Source organism: Gossypium arboreum, chromosome 2, assembly GCF_025698485.1.
Source record: "Gossypium arboreum isolate Shixiya-1 chromosome 2, ASM2569848v2, whole genome shotgun sequence".
Taxonomy (NCBI): Eukaryota; Viridiplantae; Streptophyta; class Magnoliopsida; order Malvales; family Malvaceae; genus Gossypium; species Gossypium arboreum.
In genome coordinates this window covers 99,719,493-99,744,787 of record NC_069071.1, presented here as the reverse complement: position 1 = coordinate 99,744,787, position 25,295 = coordinate 99,719,493, and the positions used below count along the sequence as shown (strand labels likewise).

At 36.8% G+C, this 25,295-nt stretch overlaps 1 protein-coding gene and 1 non-coding gene across 2 annotated transcripts; one reads left to right on the top strand and one right to left on the bottom strand.

Annotated features, from left to right (window-relative positions):
* Window positions 1-7,124: 7,124 nt before the first annotated feature.
* On the top strand, window positions 7,125-23,501 carry LOC108477495 (uncharacterized). The gene is made up of 5 exons (XM_017780042.1): window positions 7,125-7,518; window positions 7,635-7,844; window positions 8,337-8,486; window positions 9,020-9,131; window positions 23,345-23,501. Exons 1-5 carry the CDS (start codon window positions 7,125-7,127, stop codon window positions 23,499-23,501), a joined length of 1,023 nt encoding a protein of 340 aa, XP_017635531.1.
* Window positions 20,159-20,265, bottom strand: LOC128289912 (small nucleolar RNA R71). Its single transcript, XR_008279553.1, has one exon. It is a non-coding gene; the product is annotated as a small nucleolar RNA R71 (small nucleolar RNA).
* Window positions 23,502-25,295: the final 1,794 nt, after the last annotated feature.

Here is a 25,295-nt window from a genome sequence, read left to right as displayed (position 1 = left end):
GAACTCTGAAATGGCATGTATAGGACTACCCTTTTTGTTGTTGGTCATGTACCCTTTGGTTTTGTATAAATTTGGATAACCATGCGAAAATGGCTTATATACACTTTGAGCATAGCATTATAATCTTCTTGTATGTTGTTCATTGATAGGTATGGAAATGTTTGGTAACGATTAGCCATTGGGAATGGTTAATTATGATTATTTTGATGCTATGTATGACAAACTCTAGTTGATTCATAGAAAACCATGAAATAGGTAAGGTTTACCTTAAAAACAGATGCTGACAGCAGCAGTGGTGTGGATTTGAAAAATCACTAAAAATAGTAAGAATGGAATTAAATAGTGAATAAATTATGTAATTGAACCTTGATGAATCTATTTTCATAGGGAAGTAATGAAACGATCATATGAACAGTATTTTATGAGATTTTAAAGTTTTTGTGAAATAGGACTAGAGCAGTTTCTGGATTCCCTGTTTGGACTTAGGAAATTCATTATAAATTAACCAGAGATAGTTAGAAGTCATTCCATATATCTATAGATTCCTTTTCGAGTCTAGTTTCTTTAGAAACAAACGACATAAGTATTGAAGCCCTGTACAAGGAGATATATAAGTCGTAATGCATGAAGGTCAGAGCAGTCGAACCCTGAAACAGGGGAGACTTTAACTAATAAACTGTACTAATTGGCTGACCAAAAATTCTAGAAAACAATTTGTAGATGGATATATGAGTCTAGTTTCAGGAAAATTTCTGAAACTGATTTTTGAGTTTTGGAACTCAAGATATGATTTTAAGGTGACAGTGACGTAGTTAGCCGACTAGTCTGGAAATTTTAAAATGGATTTGTAAAATAAAGGAATTAAGTCTGTTAACCCTCGTGTCCGACTCGCAGCGGTCTCAGTGCACGGGTGTTACAAAGTTCATATACAAATAATGTGATGTTATGTTATATTTTTTATGCTTGAGTATTATGTGAATTCATATTCTTTAATGTTATTATGAGTTATGCCTTGATTTCTCTATGAGCAAGTGGTTGGTATTATGGACACTGAGATCGACATTACAAGCAAGCTTGATAGAGATGTAATATTGACATATCCTGTTTGAACCTTAGGAATATTTTAGGACACAAGTGACATGTCACTAGGAACTATATGATTTATGAGCTCATGAGATATGTTTATGTGGTTCCGAGTGCTGGTCTTGTACGTTCTACCGGTGGTTAGGTACTTCGACATGTGTTGCAGATACCTGACAGCTTGTGTGAGCAGCCCGTGTACCTACATCTTTACCGACAGCTTATGTGAGCAGACCCGTGAATAGTTGAAGAATGAACCTTGATGTATTATGTGATATAAGGTAGCTTTAGCTATGTATGTGGCACTTATGTACAAGCTTTCTGTGTATCTGATAGTATTCGAAGCATTCAATAGGTAATTCAAAGAGTAAACTGATGTATATGACAAAGACAAGAAAGCAAGAGATTATGTTATGAGTTGATACAAATATGTTTACAAAACTCATGAATAATGCTTTGGTATGTGAAGAACTTATGACAAGGTTGTTTATAGGATGAGTAAGTGTAAGTGAATTGATTAAATAGAAATTTATGTTCATTATGTTAATTGTATGTTAAATACTTGTTTAGATTGCATATTATTTACATATGGACTTACTAAGCTTTAATGCTTACCCCCTTCCTTTCCATCTTTCATAGTGTTGCCAAGCTAGCTTAGGGATCAAAAGACGTTGGAGTTTATATCACACTATCGATTCAATCTTTTGGGTATACATATGGTTGAAGTATTTTGAGTATGGCATGCATAGGGGACTTGGTCATTTTGTTATGTGTCATATGGATTAGCCAAATAAGTTGGCTCATGATGGTATTATGATTCATTTTGTAGAAGGCCATGAGATGTGGCTTATATTTGCTTCTTGGGTTGTAACCCTAATTATTTATGCATGCATGCAATGTGTTTATGTTTTGTGATGTGGTTGATGGTTGCTTGTTGGTAATGGTTGTGATAGATGGCATATATGCTTAATAAATGAATTGGGACCAGTAGGTATGACTATAGCTATGCCATATGAAAGCATGATGGTTTGAGCACGTGATATGTTGACATTACAAAGACATGGATTAATCATAATTGTGAGAATTTGAGTGACTAAACAAGCTATGTTGCATGTCAAGAAGTGAGATTATGTATGTGAATGTTTAAGGGTGGCAAATGGCTTGGAAAATAGCCTCAAAGTTGTCCACACGGGTAGACACACGGGCATGTGTCTAGGTAGTGTGTGACACACGGTCTGCCCTATGGGTGTGTGATCCGGCCGTGTGTCCTCTGCACCCAAATTAGGCAAAACAGAATGCCCAGTAGTAAACACAGGGTAGAGACACAGTCGTGTGTCTCAGCCATGTGAAGGACACGGCCGTGTGTGTAATACCCCTTACCCATGTCCAATGCCGGGACAGGGTTCGAGGCACTACCAAACTTAAACATAAACATTCATACAAAATCGAGCCATAAAATTTCATTCAATTTAAAACCATTCATATACATGCATATCGTCCCTTATACGGGCTTACGAGGCCCAAAACATATATCGGAGATGATTCTGGACTAAACCGAGAATTTTCAGAAATTTTACAACACTTAAGAAATTTTCCACTTTTAGAGAGTCACATGCCTGTGTAGAGCAGGCCATGTGGTTACACACGCCCGTGTGGCTTGGGACACGCCTGTGTCCTCAACCTGTGTAACTCTCTTTTTATGATGTCATCATTCATTTAGGGGCACACGGCCAAGACACATGCCCGTGGGGGCGGACCGTGCATCACACACGACCTAGACACACGCCCATGGGTTTACCCATGTGGACGATTGCAAGGCTATTTTCCAAGTCATTTTTTCACCCTTACTTGCACAATTTCATAACACATCGCATGGCACATTATCAAGCATATAAATGCAATTTAAACTAACCACATTCATGCAATAACATGTCATTTACATATGATTAAGCATATGATTATCATAAGCCACCATTTATGGCTATGTATATTCAAATTGAATCACAACTCATTATATGCCAACACACTTGGCCCTAATAGTAATGACTAATAGAACAAAAGATATAATTCCTATACATGTCATAAACTCGAGTACTTGAATACTTATACCTCAGATGGTAGCTTGATAGTGTGATAGCATCTCCGACGATTCCAACCCGAACTAGCTAAATAAATCTATAAGAGATGGAAAGGAAGGGGAGTAAGCTTAAAGCTTAGTAAGTTCATATGAAAACAATAAGCAATTTATTTACATGCTTTTTCCAAATTCTTATGACATGTTCTCAAGGTATCACAATCATATTTGCACATTATTCCACTATTTGCTCAAATTCTAGTTAAGCTTTCTACTCAAGTCATAGTCACTAAATTATTTATATCTTAAGCTATAGAACTCCAAATTAAGTTCTGAAAATTTTCCCTGAAACTAGGATCACGTATATCCTTACCATAAAATTTTAAGAATTTTTGGTTTACCCAATTAGTACAGTTTATTCTTCAAATTTACCCCTATTCTGTTGTTTGATAGTTCCGACCCTTCTTCACTAAAAATTAATTAACTCCTCATAAAGGATCCATATGATGTTCCCATTTGTTTCTTTTGAAACTAGACTTATTAAGGATTCTAAGAATATAAATTATAACCCATAATTATTTTTGTAATTTTTTTTTATTTTCCCAAATCATAACAAGGGATGCCGAAAATATTCTGACTCTGTCTCACAAAAATTCAAATATCTCACAATCTGATATTCTTTTTCTTACACTGTTCCTTATATGTGAAATTAGGCTCAATAAAATTTAATTTCATATTTTATTCAGCCTCAAATTAAATTTCCACAATTTTTGGTGAATTTTCAAATTTGGACTACAGCTACTGTCCAAAATAGTTTTAGTACAAAAATGATGATAACTAAGCTCATCCCACCTTCATTTCTTTTAATAGAAATCTATGCATTTATAAGCATATATCATAGTACACCAAATTAATACAACATCATTTCACAATACTCATGGACTTACCATTCATGGATTTCATATTCAATTGAGTTTCTGTACATACCTGTACTCATTCATAACATAACTCAAGTTCGTTCTCACCAATGACATACCTCATTGAGACCATCATCAAACCCTTCCTTAAATTACCCGTTGAGCACTCAGAATACTAATGCACGAAAACTTGCACCTAGTGCCATATACGCAGCTAGAACCAACTCAGAGCACGTAATGTATGTACCTAAAGCTACCACATATTATGTAATGCCCGCATTTGAGCTACTCACGGGTCTGTACACAAAGTCAGCACCCAGACCCCAAAACATTATCCTGTAATGGCCGTTCATTGAGCTACTCACGGGTTTATACGCAAAGTCAGTACCTGGACCCCAAAGCATTAACATGATATTCTCGCTCAGCGAGTTAGTCACGGGCCTGATCACATAGTCAGCACCCGAACCCACATTACATATATCACTTATCTCATGAAATATCTCATGTATCCTATACTATTTCTGAGGTTCAAATGGGATTTCTTGTCTAGATAGATGTCATTGCACTTGCTCATAATTTCATTTATTCTTCCATCATACATTTCATACTTTCATGATAGTAATAAAACATTTAAATGCACATATTATCAAAGCATTAAAATATGCTACAACATCACATTACTTGCTTATGTACTTACTTGTCGAATCTTCATCAAGAATATCTGTATAATCAATCATACAATTTATATAATCATAACAATAAAGCATTTAATACTCAATTATAACATTGCACTATTATAATCACACGAATTTACCTTGACACAAAATCGGCAATTGGACATAACATCATATTCTTTGATTTCCCTCGTTCTAAGTCTGAATCTTGTTTTTCTTGACCTAAAATATAACATTTAGTCAAATTATTAGTCACATTATTCAATGTGATCCAAAAATCATATTTTTGAAAAATTACATTTTTGCCCCTAAACTTTGTCATAATTACACTTTTGCCCCTAGGCTCGTAAAATGAAACGCACTCAATTTCTTTGTACTTCAAGCCTAGACGAACCATAACTATAGCAAAATACAATTCTCATCAAAACACACTTTTATACCATTTTTACAACTTTTACAAAATGGTCGTTTCAGATGTTTTCACCAAAAATCACTTAGTAAAAGTCGTTTATTTAACAACAAGGATGCATTTTCCATCATCAAGCATCAAAATACACATATATTCATCAATGGAAAAATTTACAAACTTTAACATTTTTGAAAATGAAGGTACGAGATAGCTAAATTCAGTAGCTAAATTCAGTTACCACGGCTCCAAAAATGTAGAAATAATTAAAAACGGGACAAAAATCGTGCCTAGATGAGTCACAAAAGCTTGGTCAAATGTTTGCTCATCCATGGCTGCCCATTTTCTTCATAAACGGTTGAAGAAGAAAGAAGAAAAGATGATAGCTTTTAAATTTTTGTCTTATTATGCCTTTATTAACTTAATTACCAATTTGTCCTTTTCTGTTCAAACAAATTTCAAAAATACCAAACAAATATCTTCCACTAACTTATTAATGGGCTAATTATCACATAAGGACTTGTACTAAAAATTCTATAGCTATTTAATACCTCTAGCTTCTAGAACTCAAGTTTTGTACTTTTTAAAATTTAGTCCTTTTTACTAATTTGAGTACTCGAACATCGAAATTTTTGAACAAGATTTTCACAAAATCATTCCGTGAAGCTGTAGGCCATAAAAATATAATAAAAATAATTTTTTTTCTAGTCAGATTTGTGGTCCCAAAACCACTGTTCCGACTAGGCCCAAAATCAGGCTGTTACAGTGCATCTCAGCCATGTGAAAGACACGGCCTTGGGACATGGGCGTGTGCCCAGGCCATGTGAATTCTGCACTTAATTTTTAGAATTTAATTTGCCACATGGACTAAGCAATTGGGCGTATGGCTTGGCCGTGTGACCTTAATTGTGTTGATGATGTCATAAATAGATAGTTACACAAGCTGAGGACACGGGCGTGCCCCAAGCCAGACGGGCGTGTGTTACCAGATAGCCTATCCGGATGGGCATGTGACCCTGTTTCATAAAGATATTCTAAGTTTTCCCAAAGTTTTCTAAAGTTCTCAGTTTAGTCCCAAACTACTCCTGATGTATGTTTTGGGCCTCGTAGGCCAATATAGGGGACAAATTGTATATGTATGAATGATTTTAATTTAAACAAAATTTTATGGCCCAATTTTGTGCGTTTGCTTGTGTTTAAGTCCGGTAATGCCGTGTATCCTGTCTCGGCATCAGACACGAGTAAGGGGTGTTACATTTAGTGGTATTAGAGCTACGGTTTAATCGATTCTCAAACTACATAGCATGTGTTTGAGTCTAACTCTACATGTCATACATGAATTATGATAGTGTGGCGACTTCTGACCTTTTAAATTGTGTTTTTGTATAGTAATGGATCCCAATCGAGCTGAAGCTGATGACGTAGAAAGCAATGTGTCGGCTCCCACTCAAGGGGCAGCGCCAGTTGAGAGTAGACTTGTAACTGTGAGTCAGGGAGGAGAAGAGGCTAGGGAAGCCTTTCTCCGTATGATGAGTGCTTGCTATACGGAGTTCATTCAAACGAACCCAAATGCTCAACCCCCTCCACCCCCTCAAAATCCTCAACTTGTACCCTTAGTGCCACAAGGTATGGACTTTATAAGATTTCATAGAACCCCTATTGATAAGATTCGAAAACAAGGGGCAGAAGCGTTCAGAGCAAATGCTAAGGATGATGCTGAAAAAGCAGTATTTTGGCTTGAAAATTCGATAAGAGTATTTGATGAACTATCATGCACACCCAAAGAATGTTTGAAGTGTGTTGTTCCCTTGTTGAGAGAACCGGTATATCACTGGTGGAAGATACTAGTATCTGTGGTACCTCAAGAGAAGGTCACATGGGAATTCTTCCAAGAAAAATTTCAAAAGAAGTACGTCAATGAGTGATTCATTAAGCAGAAGCACAAGGAATTTTTAAAATTGAAACAAGGCCGCATGTCAGTCACCAAGTACGAAAGAGAGTTTGTCTGGCTCAACAAATATGCTCGGGAGTGTGTATCCTCTGAGGCTAAAATGTATAGAAGGTTTGAAGGCAGACTTAATGAGGGTATTAGAGTGTTAACGGGTATTCTTGAGCTGAAGGAATTTGTTGTGCTCATTGATCGGGCTTGTAAAGTGGAGGAACTGGCTAAGGAAAAGAGAAAAGCCGAGGCTGAGGCTGAGGCTAAAGATATAAGGAAGAGGCAGATGAGCAATTCATTCCCTTCTCAGTATAAGAAATCTAGAGATATGTATTCTCGTTCTCATGTTTCGGTCAGGCATTCACACGAAAATTACAGGAAGCAAAATTCGGGTTTTAATTCTCAAGCTACATCTGTGGCTAGTATGGGTAACGCTAGACCTTTTAAACCTGAGTGCCAACGTTGTGATAGATATCATCTTGGTGTATGTAGGATGAACAACGGATCCTGTTTTAGATGTGATTCTCAAAACCACTATATCAAGACTGCCCCGAGATGATCGAGAAAGAAAAATTTCAGAGTACAAGGCTTAATAGTACGGCTATAAAGGCGAGACCCTCTAAAAATGCCGGTAATGGGGCTAGTAGCAAAAGTGTAATGAGGGATACAACGGTGAGATCTGAAGTTAGAGTTCCAGCTAGGGCCTATACCATACGTGCACGTGAGAACGCTTCTTTTCCCGATGTGATCACTGGTACTTTTTCTCTTTATGATACTACTATTATTGCCTTAATTGACCCTTGTTCTACTCATTCGTATATGTGCATGAAATTGGTATCTAGCATGAATATGCCTGTTGAGTCTACAGAATTTATGATTAAAGTGTCAAACCCATTATGCAAGAAATGTACCTTGATGATTAGAGGTCATTGTTTTATGGCTAAATTGATATTGTTGCCGCTTGATGAATTTGATGTTATATTGGGTATAGATTGGTTGACACTTCATGACGCTGTTTTAAACTGTAGACAAAAAGTTATTGAATTGAAATGTGAAAATAGTGAAATTCTCTAAGTTGAATCAGATGAGTCAGACAGGTTGCCAATCGTGATTTCTCCGATGTCTGCTCAAAAATGTATGAGAAAAGGGTGTGAGGCTTATTTGGCTTATGTGTTGAATACAAAAGAGTCTGAATTGAGAATTGAATCAGCGTCTGTTGTATGTGAATATTTGGATGTATTTCTAGAAGAATTGTCAAGTTTAACTCCAATTAGAGAAGTAGAGTTTGGTATTGATGTAATGCTAGGGACGACACCTATTTCGACTGCCCTGTATAGGATGGCCCCGACTGAGTTGAAAGAATTGAAGTCACAGTTGCAAAAATTGACTGAAAAAGGTTTTGTGAGGTTGAGCTTTTCACCGTAGGGTGCTCCGATATTATTCGTGAAAAAGAAAGACGGTTCTATGAGGTTGTGTATAGACTACCAGCTACTCAATAAGATAATGATCAAGAACAAGTATCCTTTGCCAAGGATTGATGACTTGTTTGAGTAATTGAAGGAGCATCATGGTTTTCTAAAATAGACTTGAGGTCTGGCTACTACCAGTTGCGAGTTAAAGAGTCGGATGTGCCTAAAACTACTTTTAGAACAAGGTATGGCCATTATGAAATTCTTATTATGCTATTTGGGTTAACAAATGCTCCTGTTGTGTTTATGGATTTGATGAATAGAATATTTCAGCCATATTTATACAAGTTTGTTGTTGTGATTATCAATGATATTCTGATTTATTTGAAAGATATGGCGGAGCATGTCGAGCACTTGAAAACTGTTTTACAAATTTTAAGAGACAAATAGTTCTATGGTAAGTTCAGTAAAAGAGAGTTTTGGCTTCGAGAAGTTGGATTCTTGGGCCATATTGTTTCAGGTGATGGTACCCTAGTTGATCCTAGCAAGATTTTTGCTATTGTCGAATGGAAACTGCCAAGGAATGTATCTGAGGTTAAAAGCTTTTTGGGCTTAGCAGGTTACTATCGATGGTTTGTAAAAGGATTTTCTATGATTGCCACTCCCATGACAAGATTACTTCAAATGGATGTTAAGTTTGAGTGGAAGGAAAAGTGTTAGTAAAGCTTCGAGAAATTGAAGATGTTATTGATAGAAGCACCGATTTCGGTACAACCTGATTCAGGTAAAGAATTTGTGATTTATAGTGATGCTTCCTTAAATGGTTTGGGATGTGTACTTATGCAAGAAGGTTAATTCGTAGCTTACGCTTCAAGGCAGTTGAAGCCTCACGAGAGGAACTATCCGACACATGACTTAGAGTTGGCCACTATAGTGTTTGCTTTGGAGATTTGGTGACATTATTTATTTGGTGAGAAATCCCATGTCTATACCGATCACAAAAGTCTTAAGTACTTAATGACCCAAAAGGACTTGAACTTACGGCAATGGAGATGGTTAGAACTGTTAAAGGATTATAAGCTTGTGATTGATTACTATCCAAGTAAAGCGAATGTGGTTGTCAATGCTGAGTAGGAAGTCATTATTTTCCTTGAGGGCTATGAATACATGGCTAACTTTGTCCGATGATGGTTCCATTTTAGCCGAGTTGCGAGCTAGACCAACTTTTCTTCAATAGATTTGTGATGCTCAGAAAGTTGATAAAGAGTTGCAAGCTAAGAGAGTTCATTGTGAATCTAGCAGTGAACTGGATTTTTAGAGTGACTCCGATGGTTGCTTGAGATTTCGTGGTAGGATTTACGTTCCGAAGGACACTAAGTTGATTCGAAAAAATTTAAATGAGGCACACAGTGGTTGTTTGATGTTCACCTGGGCAATACAAAAATCTACAATAACTTGAAGAAAATGTATTGGTGGAATGGTATGAAAAGAGATATCTTAAATTTTGTATCTAAATGTTTAATTTGTCAACAGGTAAAGGCCTAACACTAAGTACCTTCGGGTTTACTTCAGCCTGTGATGATTCTCGAGTAGAAATAGGACCGTATTACTATAGATTTTGTGAAGGGTTTGCCTTTGACAAAGAGAAAGAAAGATGTCGTATGGGTTGTTTTAGATCAATTGACAAAATTGGCTCACTTTATACCGGTACGTACCGACTATTCACTTGACAAGTTAGTCAAGTTGTATATTTCTGAAATAGTGAGATTGCAAGGAGTACCTTTGTCGATTATATCGGATAGATATTCGAGGTCTAATTCACAGTTTTGGAAAAAGTTACAAGAGGCTTTGGGTACAAAGTTAAACTTTAGTACTGCTTTCCATCCACAAACCGACTGTAAGTCGGAGAGAGTAACTCAAATATTTGAAGACATGCTTCGATGTTGTGTATTGGAGTTCAAGGTAGTTAGGAAAAGTATTTACCGTTGGTAGAATTTGCCTACAACAATAGTTTCTAGAAAAGTTTGAAAATGGCACCATATGAGGCATTATATGGGCGTACGTTCCAAACTCCCATGTATTGGATCGAACTTAGAGAGAATCAGAATCACGAAGTTGATTTAGTCAGAAAAATTGAAGAAAAGGTAAAGATAAAACGTGATTGTTTGAAAGCTACTTCGAATAGACAGAAATCTTATACAGATTTGAAACGAAAAGAGATTGAGTTTCAGGTCAGTGATAAGGTATTTTTGAAAGTGTCTCCATGGAAAAAGGTTTTGAGATTTCGTAGAAAGGGCAAGTTGAGTCCACGTTTTATTGGACCGTATGAGATCAACGAGAGAGTAGGGCCAATTACCTATCATTTAGCCTTACCATCTAAATTGGAAAATATTCCTGATGTGTTACATGTGTCTATGTTGCGCCGCTACTGATCTGATCCTTCACATGTGATTTCACCGATAGAGGTTGAGATTCGACAATATATAACTTATGGTGAAGAATCGGTTAATATTTTGGCTCGGGAAGTCAAACAATTGAGAAACAAAAGTATTGCTCTTGTGAAAGTGTTATGACAAAGGCATAGGCTCGAAAAGGTTACATGGGAGCCTGAAGAGGCCATGAGAAACCAATACCCAAATCTTTTCACCGGTAAGATTTTCGAGGACAAAAATCCCTAAAGGGGGGAGAGTTGTAACATCCAGAATTAGGTTCTAGTCGAAATAGTGATTTTGAGACCACAAATTTGAAGTTGTAACATCCAGAATTAGGTTCTAGTCGAAATAGTGATTTTATGATTATTTGATGATCTATGATATGAATACGTGTTTGTGTGAAATTTTCATGGAGAAATTTTATGCCTAAAGTGCCCAATTTGAAGTTCGGGACTAAATTGAATAATTAGAAAAACTTGAGTTCTAGAAGCTTTAAGCATGAAAAATTGTTATGAATTATTAATTAGAGGTCCTTAAATAGTAATTTGACCAAGTGCTAAACTTTTGGACAAAAATGGGCATGAATAGGAAAATTTTGAAAGAAAAGCCTTAAGGGCCTATTTGTCATTTGGTTAATAAAACAATAAAAAGGGTAAAATCAAGAAAACTTTGCTCATCTTCTCCATGCCATAGGTGAAATTTCTAAAGGTTCCATAGCTAGGGTTTTTCAACTTTTCAAGCTTGATTGTGTGTACACCTAGCCCCGTTTTTAATGTTCTTTACATTTTTGAAGTTGTCATCAACCGATCTAGCTATTTCTACCATTATTTTGAGCTAAGGTTCATGTTCAAAAATTTACCCATGTATGACATGCATGTATATTGATGTTTAATAGAGAAATATTAAATTTTGATGTGTGTTTAACATCATTTACTAAATGATTTTTGATAGAAATGCATGAAAAGGACCTATTTGTAAAAAATGCAAAATAAGTAGCAAGATGTATGTTTTAATGAGAAATGTGGGCTGCTAGGAGCATGTTATAAGTTCGGCTAGGCTTGGGTAACAAAAAAAAAAGCATGCATTTCATTTTACGAGCCTAAAGACCAATTTATAAATAAGTGAAAAGTTAGGGGTAAAAAGGTAATTTTACCAAAGTATGTGTTATGAGTCGATTCGAACAATGTATGTATTAAATAAGTTAAATTTGGCATTATAGATCAAGAAAAACGTGATTCGGGTCTTAATCGGGGGAAAAACAAGGTTTACGAAAAATAAACTCGTTTTCACCATTTTGTACCGGGGTAAGTTCATATACAAATAATGTGATGTTATGTTATATTTTTGATGCTTGAGTATTATTTGAATTCATATTCTTCAATGTTATTATAAGTTATGTCTTGATTTCCCTATGAGCAAGTGGTTGGTATTATGGACACTGAGATCGACATTACAAGTAAGCTTGACAAAGATGTAATATTGAAAAATCTCGTTTGAACCTTAGGAATAGTTTAGGATACAAGTGACATGTCACTAGGAACTATATGATTTATGAGCTCATAAGATATGTTTATGTGGTTTCGAGTGCTGGTCTTGTACGTTCTACCGGTGGCTGGGTAGTCTGACATGTGTTGCGGATACCTAACAGCTTGTGTAAGCAGCCCGTGTAGCTATGTCCTGACCAACAGCTTGTGTGAGCAGACTCGTGAGTAATTCAAGAATGATCCTTTATGTATTATGTGATATGAGGTAGCTTTAGCTACATATCTGGCACTTATGTGCGAGCTTTCTATGTATCTGACAGTATTCCAAGCGTTCAACGGGTAATTCAAAGAGTAAACTGATGTATATTACAAAGATGATAAAGTAAGAGATTATGTTATGAGTTGATACAGGTATGTATACAGAACTCATGAATAATGTTGTGGTATGTGAAGATCTTATGACTAGGTTGTTTATATGATGAGTAAGTGTAAGTGAATTGATGGAATACAAATTTATGTTCATTATGTTAATTGCATGTTAAATACTTGTTTAGATTGCATATTATTTACATATGGACTTACTAAGCTTTAATGCTTACCCCTTTCCTTTCCATCTTTTATAGTTTTGCCAAGCTAGCTCGGGGATTAAAAGACTTTGGAGTACAGATCACACTATCGATTCAATCTTTTGGGTATACACATGGTTTAAGTATTTTGAGTATAGCATGTATAGGGGACTTGGTCATTTTATTATGTGTCATATTTATTAGCCAAATGAGTTGGCTCATAATGGTATTATGATTCATTTTGTATAAGGCCATGAGATGTGGATTATATTTGCTTCTTGGGTTGTAACCCTAATTATTTATGCATGCATGTAATCTGTTTATGCTTTGTGATATGGTTGATGGTTGCTTGTTGGTAATAATTATGATAGATGGAATATATGCTTAATGAATGAATTGGGACCAATAGGTATGACCATAGCTATGGTATATTTGGGTAACTTGAAAGTAGGTTATTGAGGTTGATTAAATATGAAATTGGTGTGGAATGCCATATGAAAGCATGATGGTTTGAGCATGTGATATGTTGACATTAAAAAGTCATGGATTAATCATAATTGTGAGAATTTGAGCGACTAAACAAGCTATGTTGCATGTCTTGAAGTGAGATTATGTATGTGAGTGTTTAAGGGTTGCAAATAGCTTGGAAAATAGCCTCAAAGTTGCCCACACAGGTAGACATGCGGGCATGTGTCTAGGCCGTGTGTGACACATGATCTGCCCTATAAGTGTGTGTGTTCCGGCCGAGTGTCCCTTGCACCCTTATTAGGCAAAACAAAATGCCCAGTAGTAAACACATAGGCAGAGACATAGTCGTGTGTCTCAGCCGTCTGAAGGACACAACCTTAGGACATGGGCGTGTGCCCAAGCCGCGTGAAGTCTGCACTTAATTTTTGGAATTTAATTCACCACACGGGCTAAGCACACGTGCGTGTGCCTTGGCCGTGTGACCTTAATTGTGTTGATGACATCATAAACAAAAAGTTACACGGGTTGAGAACATGGTCGTGTCCTAAGCCACACGAGCGTATGTTACCACACGGCCTACCCACACGGGTGTGTGACCCTGTTTCATGAAAATTTTTGAAGTTTTCCAAAAGTTTTCTAAAGTTCTCGGTTTAGTCCCGAACTACTCCTGATGTATGTTTTGGGCCTCGTAGGCCCCATATAAGTGACAAATTGTATATGTATGAATGATTTTAATTTGAATGAAATTTTATGGCACGATTTTGTAAGTTTGCTTGTGTTTAAATCCGGTAATGCCTCGTATCCTGTCCTGGCGTCGAACACGAGTAAGGGACGTTACAGCAACAATATTTCCAAAGATGGATCTCTATTCTGGATATTATCAGTTACGGGTTTAAGATTCTGATGTGCTGAATACTGCATTTAGAACCAGGTATGAACATTATGAATTTTTAGTTATGCCATTTGGTTTAACCAATGTGCCTATTGTGTTTATGGATATGACAAACATAATATTCTGACCATATTTAGAAAAATTTGTAGTTGTATTCATTGATGATACTTTAATCTATGCTCGAGATGAAATTGAGCAAACACAGCATTTGAGAATAATTTTGCAAACTTTTCGAGAGAAATAGTTTTTTGCTAAATTTAGCAAGTGTGAGTTCTGGCTCCGAAAAATTAGATTTTTCTGATATGTTGCATTGGTAGATGGTATTAGAGTTGATTCGAGTAAAATATCAGCTATAGTAAACTGGAAACCTTCGAGAAATGTTTCAGAAATAAAAAGTCTCTTGGATCTAGCTGGATATTATCGGAGATTTATAAAAGGGTTTTCGATGATTTCTACACCGATGATGAAGCAACTTCAGAAAGAAGTCAAGTTTTAATGGTCCAAAAAGTATCAACAAAGTTTTGAGCAGTTGAAAAAGTTGTTGATCGAAGCCCCTGTGTTGATCCAGCCAAAGCCTGGTAAAGAATTCGTGATTTATAGTGATGCTTCTCTAAATGGTTTAGGTTGTGTTTTGATGCAAGAAGGCAAAAGAGTATATTATGCTTCCCATCAATTTAAATCGCACGAGAAAAACTATCTGACTCATGATTTGGAGCTTGCAGCTATTCTGTTTACTTTATTACATAGAAAAATGTCATATCTTTAGAGATAACAAAAGCTTGAAGTATTTGATGTCACAAAAAGAATTAAATTTGAGACAGCATAGATGGTTGGAGCTGCTAAAAGATTACGATTTGGTCATCGATTATTATCTAGGAAAAGTTAAAGTTGTTGTTGATGCTTTAAGTAGAAAGTCCTTATTTGCTTTGAGAGCTTTGAACACTCGATTGACAAATATTGATGATGGTTCCATTGTAGCAGAATTAAAAGCTAGACTGACATTTCTGCAACAAATTTGTGAAGCTGAGAAAAGTGACTACGAATTGAATGCTAAACGGAAGTATATTGAAAAAACAAATGATTCAGAATTTCATGTTAATTATGATGGTAGTTTTTATTTCCAAAATAGATATGTTCCGAGGAATTCTGATATTATATAAAAGATTTTACAGGAAGCTCACAGTAGTAAATTTTTTATACACCCTGTAGTAATAAAATGTACGGTGATTTGAAAGAATTTTATTGGTGGCCAGGTATGGAACGAGAGATTTCAAATTTTGTATCAAAATGTTTCATCTGTTAGCAAGTCAAAGCCAAGCATCAGGTACATTTTGATTGTTACAGCCTGTGATGATTCGAGAGTGGAAATGGAAGCGGGTTACAATGGATTTTGTATCAAGGTTGTCTCTGTAGAAGAAAGATGATTTGGGTTATTGTTAATTGTTTAACTAAAACGACACATTTTATTCCTATATGTATGGATTATTCACTTGAGAAGTTGGCAAAACTATACGTTTCTAAGATTGTTAGACTACATGGTGTACCAGTGTCTATTATCTTCGATAGAGATCCACAGTTTACTTCTCAATTTCGGAGTAAATTGCATGAAGCTTTGGGTACTCGACTTCATTTTAGTACGGCACTCCATCTACAGAGCGATGGTTAGTCAATGCGAGTGATTCAGGTACTCAAAAATATGCTTCGTTTTTGTATTTTAGAGTTCGAGGGTAGTTGATAGAAATTTCTTATGTTAGTTGAGTTTGCCTATAATAATAGTTATTAAAGGAGTATTAAAATGGTGTTGTATGAGGCTTTCTATGGTCAAAAATGTAGAACCCCATTATATTGGACTGAATTGAGTGAGAAAAAGCTATTCGATGTTGATTTGATTCAAAAAGTAAAAGAAAAAATCAAAGTAATTGGTATTAGTTTGAAAGCTACTTCTGACCGTCAGAAATCATATACGGATTTGAAAAGAAAAGACATTGAATTCCAAGTTGGCGATAGAGTGTTCTTAAAAGTATTGCCTTGGAGAAAAATTCTTCATTTTGCCTGAAAAGGAAAGCTTAGTCCACGATTTATCGGGCTGTATGAGATCATCGAGAGAATTGGGCCATTTCATTACCGTTTAGCCTTACCGTCTGAATTAGAGAAAATTCACAATGTACTTCATGTATCAATGTTACGGTGATATCTGTAACATCTCGAATTAGGGTCTAGTCAAAACAGTGGTTTCGAGACCACAAATCTGAAATAGAAATAACTATTTTATGATTATTTTATGATCCATGACATCATTGCATGTTTGTTTGAAATTTTCATGAAGAAATTCTATGCCTAAAGTGTCCAATTTAACTTTAGGGACTAAATTGAATAAGTTGCAAAACTTATGTTCTAGAAGCTTCAAGCATGAAACTGCATTGGATTATTAATTAGAGGTCTTTAAATAGAAATTTGACCAATTTCCACATTTTTGGACAAAAATAGGCATGCATGGATAAAATTTGAAAGAAAGGCTAAAAGGGTATTTTTGTCATTTGGTTAATAAAAGAATTAAAAGGGAAAATGAAGTGAAAATCTTGCCCATCTTTTTCAAGGGGGCACCAAAATTTCTAAGGACATAGCAAGGGTTTTTCTTCAACTTTCAAGCTTGATTGTAAGTGCTCACAAGGCTCGTTTGTAATGTTCTTTGCATTTTTTAAGTCTTTGATTCATGATCTATCCATTTCTACCATTATTTTGAGCTAGGATTCATGTATGAAATTTTACCCATGTGTGACATGGTTGTATTTTGATGTTTGATGGAGGAATATAAATGTTTGATGTGTGATAAACATCTTTTACTAAGTAATTTCTAGTGAATATGGTTAAAAAGGACTTGTTTGAAAAAGGTGTAAAAATTAATAGTAGAAATGAGTTTTAATGAGAAATATGGGCTGATATGAGTTAGAATATGAATCGGCTAGGCTTGGGAAACAACAAAAATGCATGCATTTCATTTTACAAGCCTAGGGACTAAAGTGTAAATAAGTGAAAAGTTAGGGTAAAAAGGTAATTTTACCAAAGTATGTGTTATGGGTCGATATAAGCAATGTATGTATTGAGCAAGTTGAATTTGGCAGTATAGATCAAGAAAAACGTGATTCGAGTCTTGATCAGAGGAAAAACAAAGTTTACGAGGATTAGGCTCGTTTCTATCATTTTGTGCCAAGGTAAGTTCATTTGCAAATAATGCAACATATACCATTCTTTAGATGTTTGATATTGCATGTATGGTAAGTATATATAATTAATGTGACATTGTATCATGTGTTTTAAATGCTTACACTTTTATTGTGAATGATGCCTTAATTATTCCATGAGTATGTGATTGGTGCTACTAGTATTGAAATTGACACTACGAGCAAGCTCAACGGAAATGTGGTATCAAAGAATCCCGTTTGAACCATAAGAATAGTTTAGAATACAAGTGACATGTCACTAGGAACAATGTGATCTGAACTCATTGAGTTGTGGTCTGAGTTCATGATATATGTGACATCTGAGCTCATCTAGTTGTGCTCTGAGTTCATGATGTATGTGACACATGTTTTGTTTTCTCAATGTATGACTACTTATGGTTTACTTTGAGATATTATCGATAGGGATTATAAGTTGAGAAGAGTTTATTTTGATTATGAATTGAGGATTTTGCTTCAGGACAAGCAAATGCTTAAGTGTGGGGGTATTTGATAAACCGTAATTTATACATTTTTTATCCCATGCTTAGCATATTCATGGATGATTTCTCCTTAGATTTGATGAATTCAATGGTCCTAATCCTTTAATTTCATGTTTTATACTTAGGTGAGCATAGGAGAATAAAAAGAGCAAGAAACTAGCCGAAAACAGAGAAAATGGACCAATATGAGAAATCAACACGGCCTGGACTTCCTTACACGGGTAGTCCACACGGCCATGTCCTTTTGGTAGAATCAAAGCACGACTTACATGGGTAGACCACACGCCCGTGCCTATTTAACAGCCTTGACCACGGTCTAAAGCAATCGCACACGGGCGTGTCCCTGTCGAGCCCAAGTATAGTCCTATTCGGAAAAGGCCACTTTTGAGGGCTCTTACATATTCTAAAGCCTATTGAAGCACCTGAGGAGGCACTAGAAAGAGGGACATGGAGTAGGAGGCAAGGAATTACTTAAAGAAAGCCGATTAATCCATCCCAGAAGCCAGATTCTTCGTCAAGACTAAAGATCTCCCTTCAATTTTCTTCAGGAGTTTTGGGTTCTCTTTATGTTTTGTTATCTTTACTCTTTTGAGATGTTCTCTTTCATAATTATGAACTAAACCCCCTAAATACCTAAGGGGAATGAAACCTAAGATAGATCTTAATATTATCATCTAAATTGTATGATAAATATTTGACTTGTTCTTAATTATGTGTTCTTAATTCTTGTTTTAATATTCCAGGATATTGATTCAAGTTAATGCGCTTATTCAGAGGAGCAAAAGTCCCTGTCTAAGAGTAAATTTGTCGTAATTAAGCGGAGCTGATTGCACACCTAGAGATAGGGTGACAAGATTTTTTCAGATTAGGGTGAAACCTAATAAAGGAGTCCATAGATCGAGCTAATGCAACACTAGGGTGTTAATTAGAAAGAGATTTCAATTAATTAACCTAGGGTTAGACGTTATTAGTCCCGAGAGAGATAATAATATAACTTATGGATTTTTACGGATCAAGTCAAATGAATAAGTCGTCTGATTCAGAGTTAAATAACAAGTGAAGTCTAGGTCGATTTTTCCTTGGGTATTGTCTTAATCAATCGAGTTTTCCCAAAAGCTTTTCCCCAATTTTCTCTCTATGCACCCTTAGTTTAATTAATTAGTTTAGATAAACAAATCCCTTAATTTTTAGGCTAGATAATAAAAAGAAAGTAATTACTAGTACTCTTGGTTCCTTTAGGTTCGACAATTTGGTCTTGCTAAAGCTATACTACTGTTCGATAGGTACACTTGCCTTCATTGTGATAATAGTTAGTTTCAAGAGTGATTAATTATAAATTTTTAAAACCTGTCACGAATATCACGTATCAACTTTTTTTGGTGCCATTGCCGGGGAACTAAGATATTAGGAACATTCCATTTTTATTACTTTAGCCATATTTACTTTTAGTGCAATCTATTTTTAGTTTAATTTCACTTTTCTAACTTTTACTTTATTTTCTTCTGACAGGTTTTTCTAGTTTATGACCAGAAGAAACCCGTCAGGACCACTACTTTTCAATAGTGAGATCGATCGCACAGTTCGCAGAAACTGAAGAGAAATAAGGCGAAGTTTAAGATACAGAGAGGAAGAGCAAGAGAACGATACTTCAACCACAACCGAGGAGATGGCTGAAAACTAGGAAAATCCACTACCTCCTGCGATTGCTGCTAATCAGAATCCTGCTTCACGTACTATGTATGATTATGCTCAACCTTCTTTAACAGGAACTGAATCAAGCATAGTTAGGCCTGCTATTGCTGCAAATAATTTTGGACTGAAACCTAACACAATTCAAATGATACAGCAATTTGTTCAGTTTGATAATTTGCAGGACCAAGATCCCATCGCTCATTTGGTGAATTTTCTGGAGTTTTACGATACATTTAAAATCAATGGCGTTTCTGATGATGCCATTCGTCTTCGGTTATTTCCCTTTTCATTGAGGAAAAAAGCTAAACAATGTTTGAACTTGTTACCACGAGGGTCAATCACTACTTGGGAACAAATGACCGAAAAAGTTTTTATTAAAATATTTTCCACCAGCTAAAACATCTAAATTACGTAATGATATCTCTTCTTTTATGCGGATGGATTTAGAAACACTCTACAATGCATGGGAGAGATACAAGGACCTTTTGAAAAGATGCCCTCACCATGGGTTACCACTCTTGCTACAGGTTCAAACATTTCACAATGGCTTGAATCCTTCGACTAGACAGATGATTGACGCAACTGCTGGTGGAACTATCAATAATAAGACACCTGAGGATGCTTATCAATTTATAGAAGAGATGTCACTTAATAATTATCAGTGGCAAGTCATGAGGACAAAGCCAAAGAAAACAACCGACATTTTTATCATCGATTCGGTCACCATGCTCTCTAATCAGATAGAACTTTTGAATAGAAAAATTGACGGTTTTCTTGGTTCTTCATAGGTTCACCCAGTAATGCAGTGCGAAGCAAGTGGAGGTGAATCAAGCAATTCAGAATACCCACCCTATGGCCATTACATGGAGAACGAGTAGTTACATTACATGGGTAATAATCCTTATAATAACACTTACAATGTAGATTGGAGGAACCACCCCAATTTCTCATGAAGAGGCCAAATGAATCAGAGACCACCACCTCCTGGCTTCCAACAACCACCCTACCAACAAGAGAAAAAGTCAAACCTTGAAGAGATACTAACAAAATTCATCTCAGTGTCAAAAACTCATTTTCAGAATACTGAGGCAGCACTTAAGAATCAACAAGCGTCGATCCAAGGGCTCGAAACTCAGATAGGACAACTCGCCAAATTAATATCTGAACGACCACAAGGTAGCCTGCCAAGTAACACTGAATCTAACCCAAGGGAAAAACTCAACGCAATTACCATCCAAGATAAGGAAGGGTTAGTGGAACCTAAACCAGAACCAAGGCAAGGAATCGTGGTAAGTAAAAGTAAAGTTGAGGTAGACCACAGTGAACAAACACCAGTAAGTAAAGAGTACAAATCGCGTGTGTCATACCCTAATGCGATAAGGAAAGACCGTACAGACGAACAATTTGGTAAATTCCTTAAATTATTAAAGAAATTACATATTAACTTACCGTTTATTGAAACTCTTTCGCAGATGCCAAAAGCAGTCAAATTCTTAAAGGAGCTTTTAACAAATAAGCGGAAGTTGGATGAGGCGTTGCATATGGAGCTAAATGCGGTTTGGTCAGCCATACTACAGAATAAGCTGGCCAACAAATTAAAAGATCCAGGAAGTTTTACGATTCCTTGTTTAATTGGTAGCTTAGATGTTAGTAATGCAGGGGCTAGTATCAATGTCATGCCTTCCAAAATGTTTAAGCAACTAGGTCTTGGGAAACCCAAATAAACTAGGATGAGTATTAAATTAGCCGATAAAATAATCAGATTTCTTAGGGGTATTCTTGAAGATGTAGTCGATAAATTGACAAATTTATATTCCCAGTTGATTTCATTGTTCTAGACATAGAGGAGGATAGTAACGTGCCTTTAATTTTAGGGAGGCCCTTTTTAGCAACTACTAGAACGATAATTGATGTTGGTACAAGTGAACTCACACTTCGTGTGGGTGATGAAACAATCACTCTTCAAGCTCGTAATTCGAGTAACACCTTAAAAATCGAGGGTGATTGCATAAATCATACTACTAGTACTGATCATGTGGTGAAACCCTCTGTATAGAAAACAAGTTCGAAAAGTGCACATGAGTTGTGTTCAAGCAACAATAAAGGACCTATCTATAAAGAACGAAGGCTGCGAGTTAAGGAACTAGATGAATGGCAGACACATAAACCAAAACCACACCTTGACGAGCTCAATATTCCACCAAATCAACTTAAGGTTGGAGACAAAGAACTACTGGATGCAGCAGATCCTTGTATTGCCACTTCTGAATCAAATGGAGAAATTCCTCTGACGGTGCTCAATATTTTTCCATACGGTACAGTCGAGGTAACTCATCCTAAATTTGGCACTTTCAAGGTAAATAATACTCGTCTAAAACCTTATTTTGATAAAATTGATAGCAGGGATGAGGAGTATAAACTCCTCGAACCACCATGACTATGCGAGATCGAAGTAAGTCGAGCTTAGACTATAAATAAGCGCTTCTCGGGAGGCAACCCGAGCACTAATAGTATTGATTTCTTTAACATTTTAGTTTTTAACATCTTATCACTAACTGAGTCCTTGAAACATAGGTTTTCTAATCCACACGGCCATGCACACGGGCATGCCTTAGGCCATGCTCACACCACAGGTGGAGACACGGTCGTGCGATACGACCGTGTGAAAATAGGGAAAAATTTTTCCCAACACATGATATGATAAGTTGCCACGGCCGTGCGACATGGCCGTGGGCGAGCCTGTCAAAACAACACGAGCGTGAGACACGCCCGTGTCTCGAAATCGTGGTTGAAACTGAAAATTTAGCATGGGCATGCGACACGCCCGTGCCCACCACCGGTGCTCAAGACTGATAAAACAACACAGGCATGCACCTATATCCACGGGTGTGGGAGAAGCGAATGAAGTCAAACACGGCCATGCGACACGATCGTGCGACACGGCCGTGTGCATCGACACGCCTAAAGAACATGGGCGAGGGACAAATTTCAGAAGTGCCCAAATTAGAAAATCACGATAAACACGGCACGGCCGTGTGCCCCAAAATCTATATAAATCCCTCACTATTCATCATCCTCTTCCCCAAAATCCCTAGCCCTTGCCGCCGCAACTCTTGCCCACCCCCGTGCACCGACCCAAGCTCTTCCATCTTGCGTTTGTCTACTCTTTTCTCTCTATTCTCTTCAAATATTTTACCTATTTCATGATTTTTTATTGTTTTATTTGACTATTTTGGGTAAATATTTATGGTTATAATGATAGTAATACTTATGCTCTTTGTTAGAAATTTGCCATTTTAGTCAATGCATTATGCTACATTCATCCATTTTTCTTGTTTACATGGATTTCATGCCTACCTACACCATATTTCATATTATCAAACCCACATGCATTCATTCACTAGATATTCCATTAGCACTATTCCCATGTTCCTATTGTTAATAATGATTTCCATTAGGATTTAGTTACTTTTCATCTTACCTGTTACTTGTGATACCCATGAAGTATTCTTCAATAATGTTAACATACTTGCATACCTCTCCATGCCATTCTTGAGGAGTATTGTTTTAACTTCGACTTTTCATTGCAGGTATACCATGTCAACCTCACGTGGTAAAAAGACCGTCGTCCCCGCTTCGAAGAAGAGGAAAGGAGCAACGTCATTTTGGGGTCCTACCGCTGAGATTTGCCACCCTTTCCTTCAGTTCCCCTTAGGACCCCAGGAAGAACTCTTTCAGATACTTTGAGCCCGACCCTTAGGTGTGGGCTGCTGCATTGACTGGGCCGCACTTGAACAAGTCCAACTGGCTAAAATGGTCTGAGCTCTTCTGACGACTGACCCGTGGGAGCTTTTCTTTGGGATCAACGAGCCGACGTACCTCGAGCTCACCCTGGAACTCTATTCGACCTTTCACTTCCAACCGTTATGATGGAGTTTGATGATCCAAGAATGGTCCAGTTCCGCCTCGGGGGTTTGGTTCGCCAGTTGAGCGTACCCAAGTTTAGAATTGCAGTCGGGCTGTATACGGAGTTCATGGACGACAACGAGCTCGACACCCTTTATCTCCATATCCACTATTCTCCTTCGAAGTGTTAGAGAGATTTAGTCCCTGACTCCGCCACCTATAACCCCAGCCACTCCAAGGCATCAGCTCTCGCCCCGTCCCTAAGATACTTGCACGCTATCCTTGCTCACACCCTGACAGGAAGGCAAGAGAGCACCGGTGTCGTCAACACTCACGACGCCTACTCTTTATGGAGTATGGCGAACGGGCATGTCTTCGACCTTGCCTATTTTATTGCCCTCGCCATTCACCATCAGATGGAGTGACATAGGAGATGAGTCATCTCCATTGGCCCCTATGTGACTAGACAAGCACGGTCGGACCCTTCAACACAATAGCACAATCATCCTCCCTCACCCTCATCGGCCAGATGTCCCCACAGGGCATCTCGAGTATGCTTCATATGAGGATGATCGAGAAACGACGTGGAACCTACCCTCCTCAGTACCACCTCGTCCAGTCCCCCAAGGAGGAAGACCCAGAGGACATTACTGATGATGTCCCTCCACGTCATGAGGACCCACCGTCTCAGCCACCACCAATCCATCGTCCAGTTCATACGGCAACTTCATACTGTGACATCTCTAAGCACCTTACTCGATTTGAGTAGTAGTGTTTTCAATGCTTTGATCACATTGATGCTACTCTTCATCAGATTTGTCAGCACTTTCACATCTCATCGCCACCACCACCTCGCGAACCATCCGACAATAACGATGTTTAAGAACCTTTTTTATTTATCATTTTTATTTTTACTTTTATCTTTATTTATCTTCTTTAAGTACTTTTTATTTTATTTTCCTTTAATATTATTTCATTTTAGGTTTTATAATTTTTATTAAACAATTTATAGTTTCGGCTATTCCTTTACGAGTAATTATGCCTCTTTATATTTCCTAAAGAGTTCTTGATGTTATCACAGTTATAGAGAGCTCCAAAGCTCATCATCACCTAGGAAATTGAACCTCCACTGGCAAAGGTTCTCCACGACTGCCATGTCCTACTCGACAACGACCATAGCAACTACCAGATATAATATTCTTTGGGCGCAAGACTTATGGCCTAATGAACCTCTACCACCACCGGAGTATCCTCCTCTACTCTTATCAAGGCACTTGGCTGATTATTCTCCATAACTCCAATTCAAGGAATCTATTCATCATTCACGAAGTTTCACTTCTCCCCTTATCTTATGATCTTATATATATACCGTCGTAAATCTAACTTTGTACATTGAGGGAAATGTACATCTTAAGTGTGGGATGTCTTTTATATCATTATCAGAAAAATCCCTGAATTTTGTCTTATTCTTATTTGATCTTCTCATATCATTATTAGAATGAATTTTGATTGATTTATAATTTTCTATTAATATCTCTTGAATTAAAACATAGGCATTTATGCATTGACTATTCAAACTTTAAGGAATTAGAGAATCAAGCATGATAAAGTTGATTTTTGAGAATTAAAATTTTT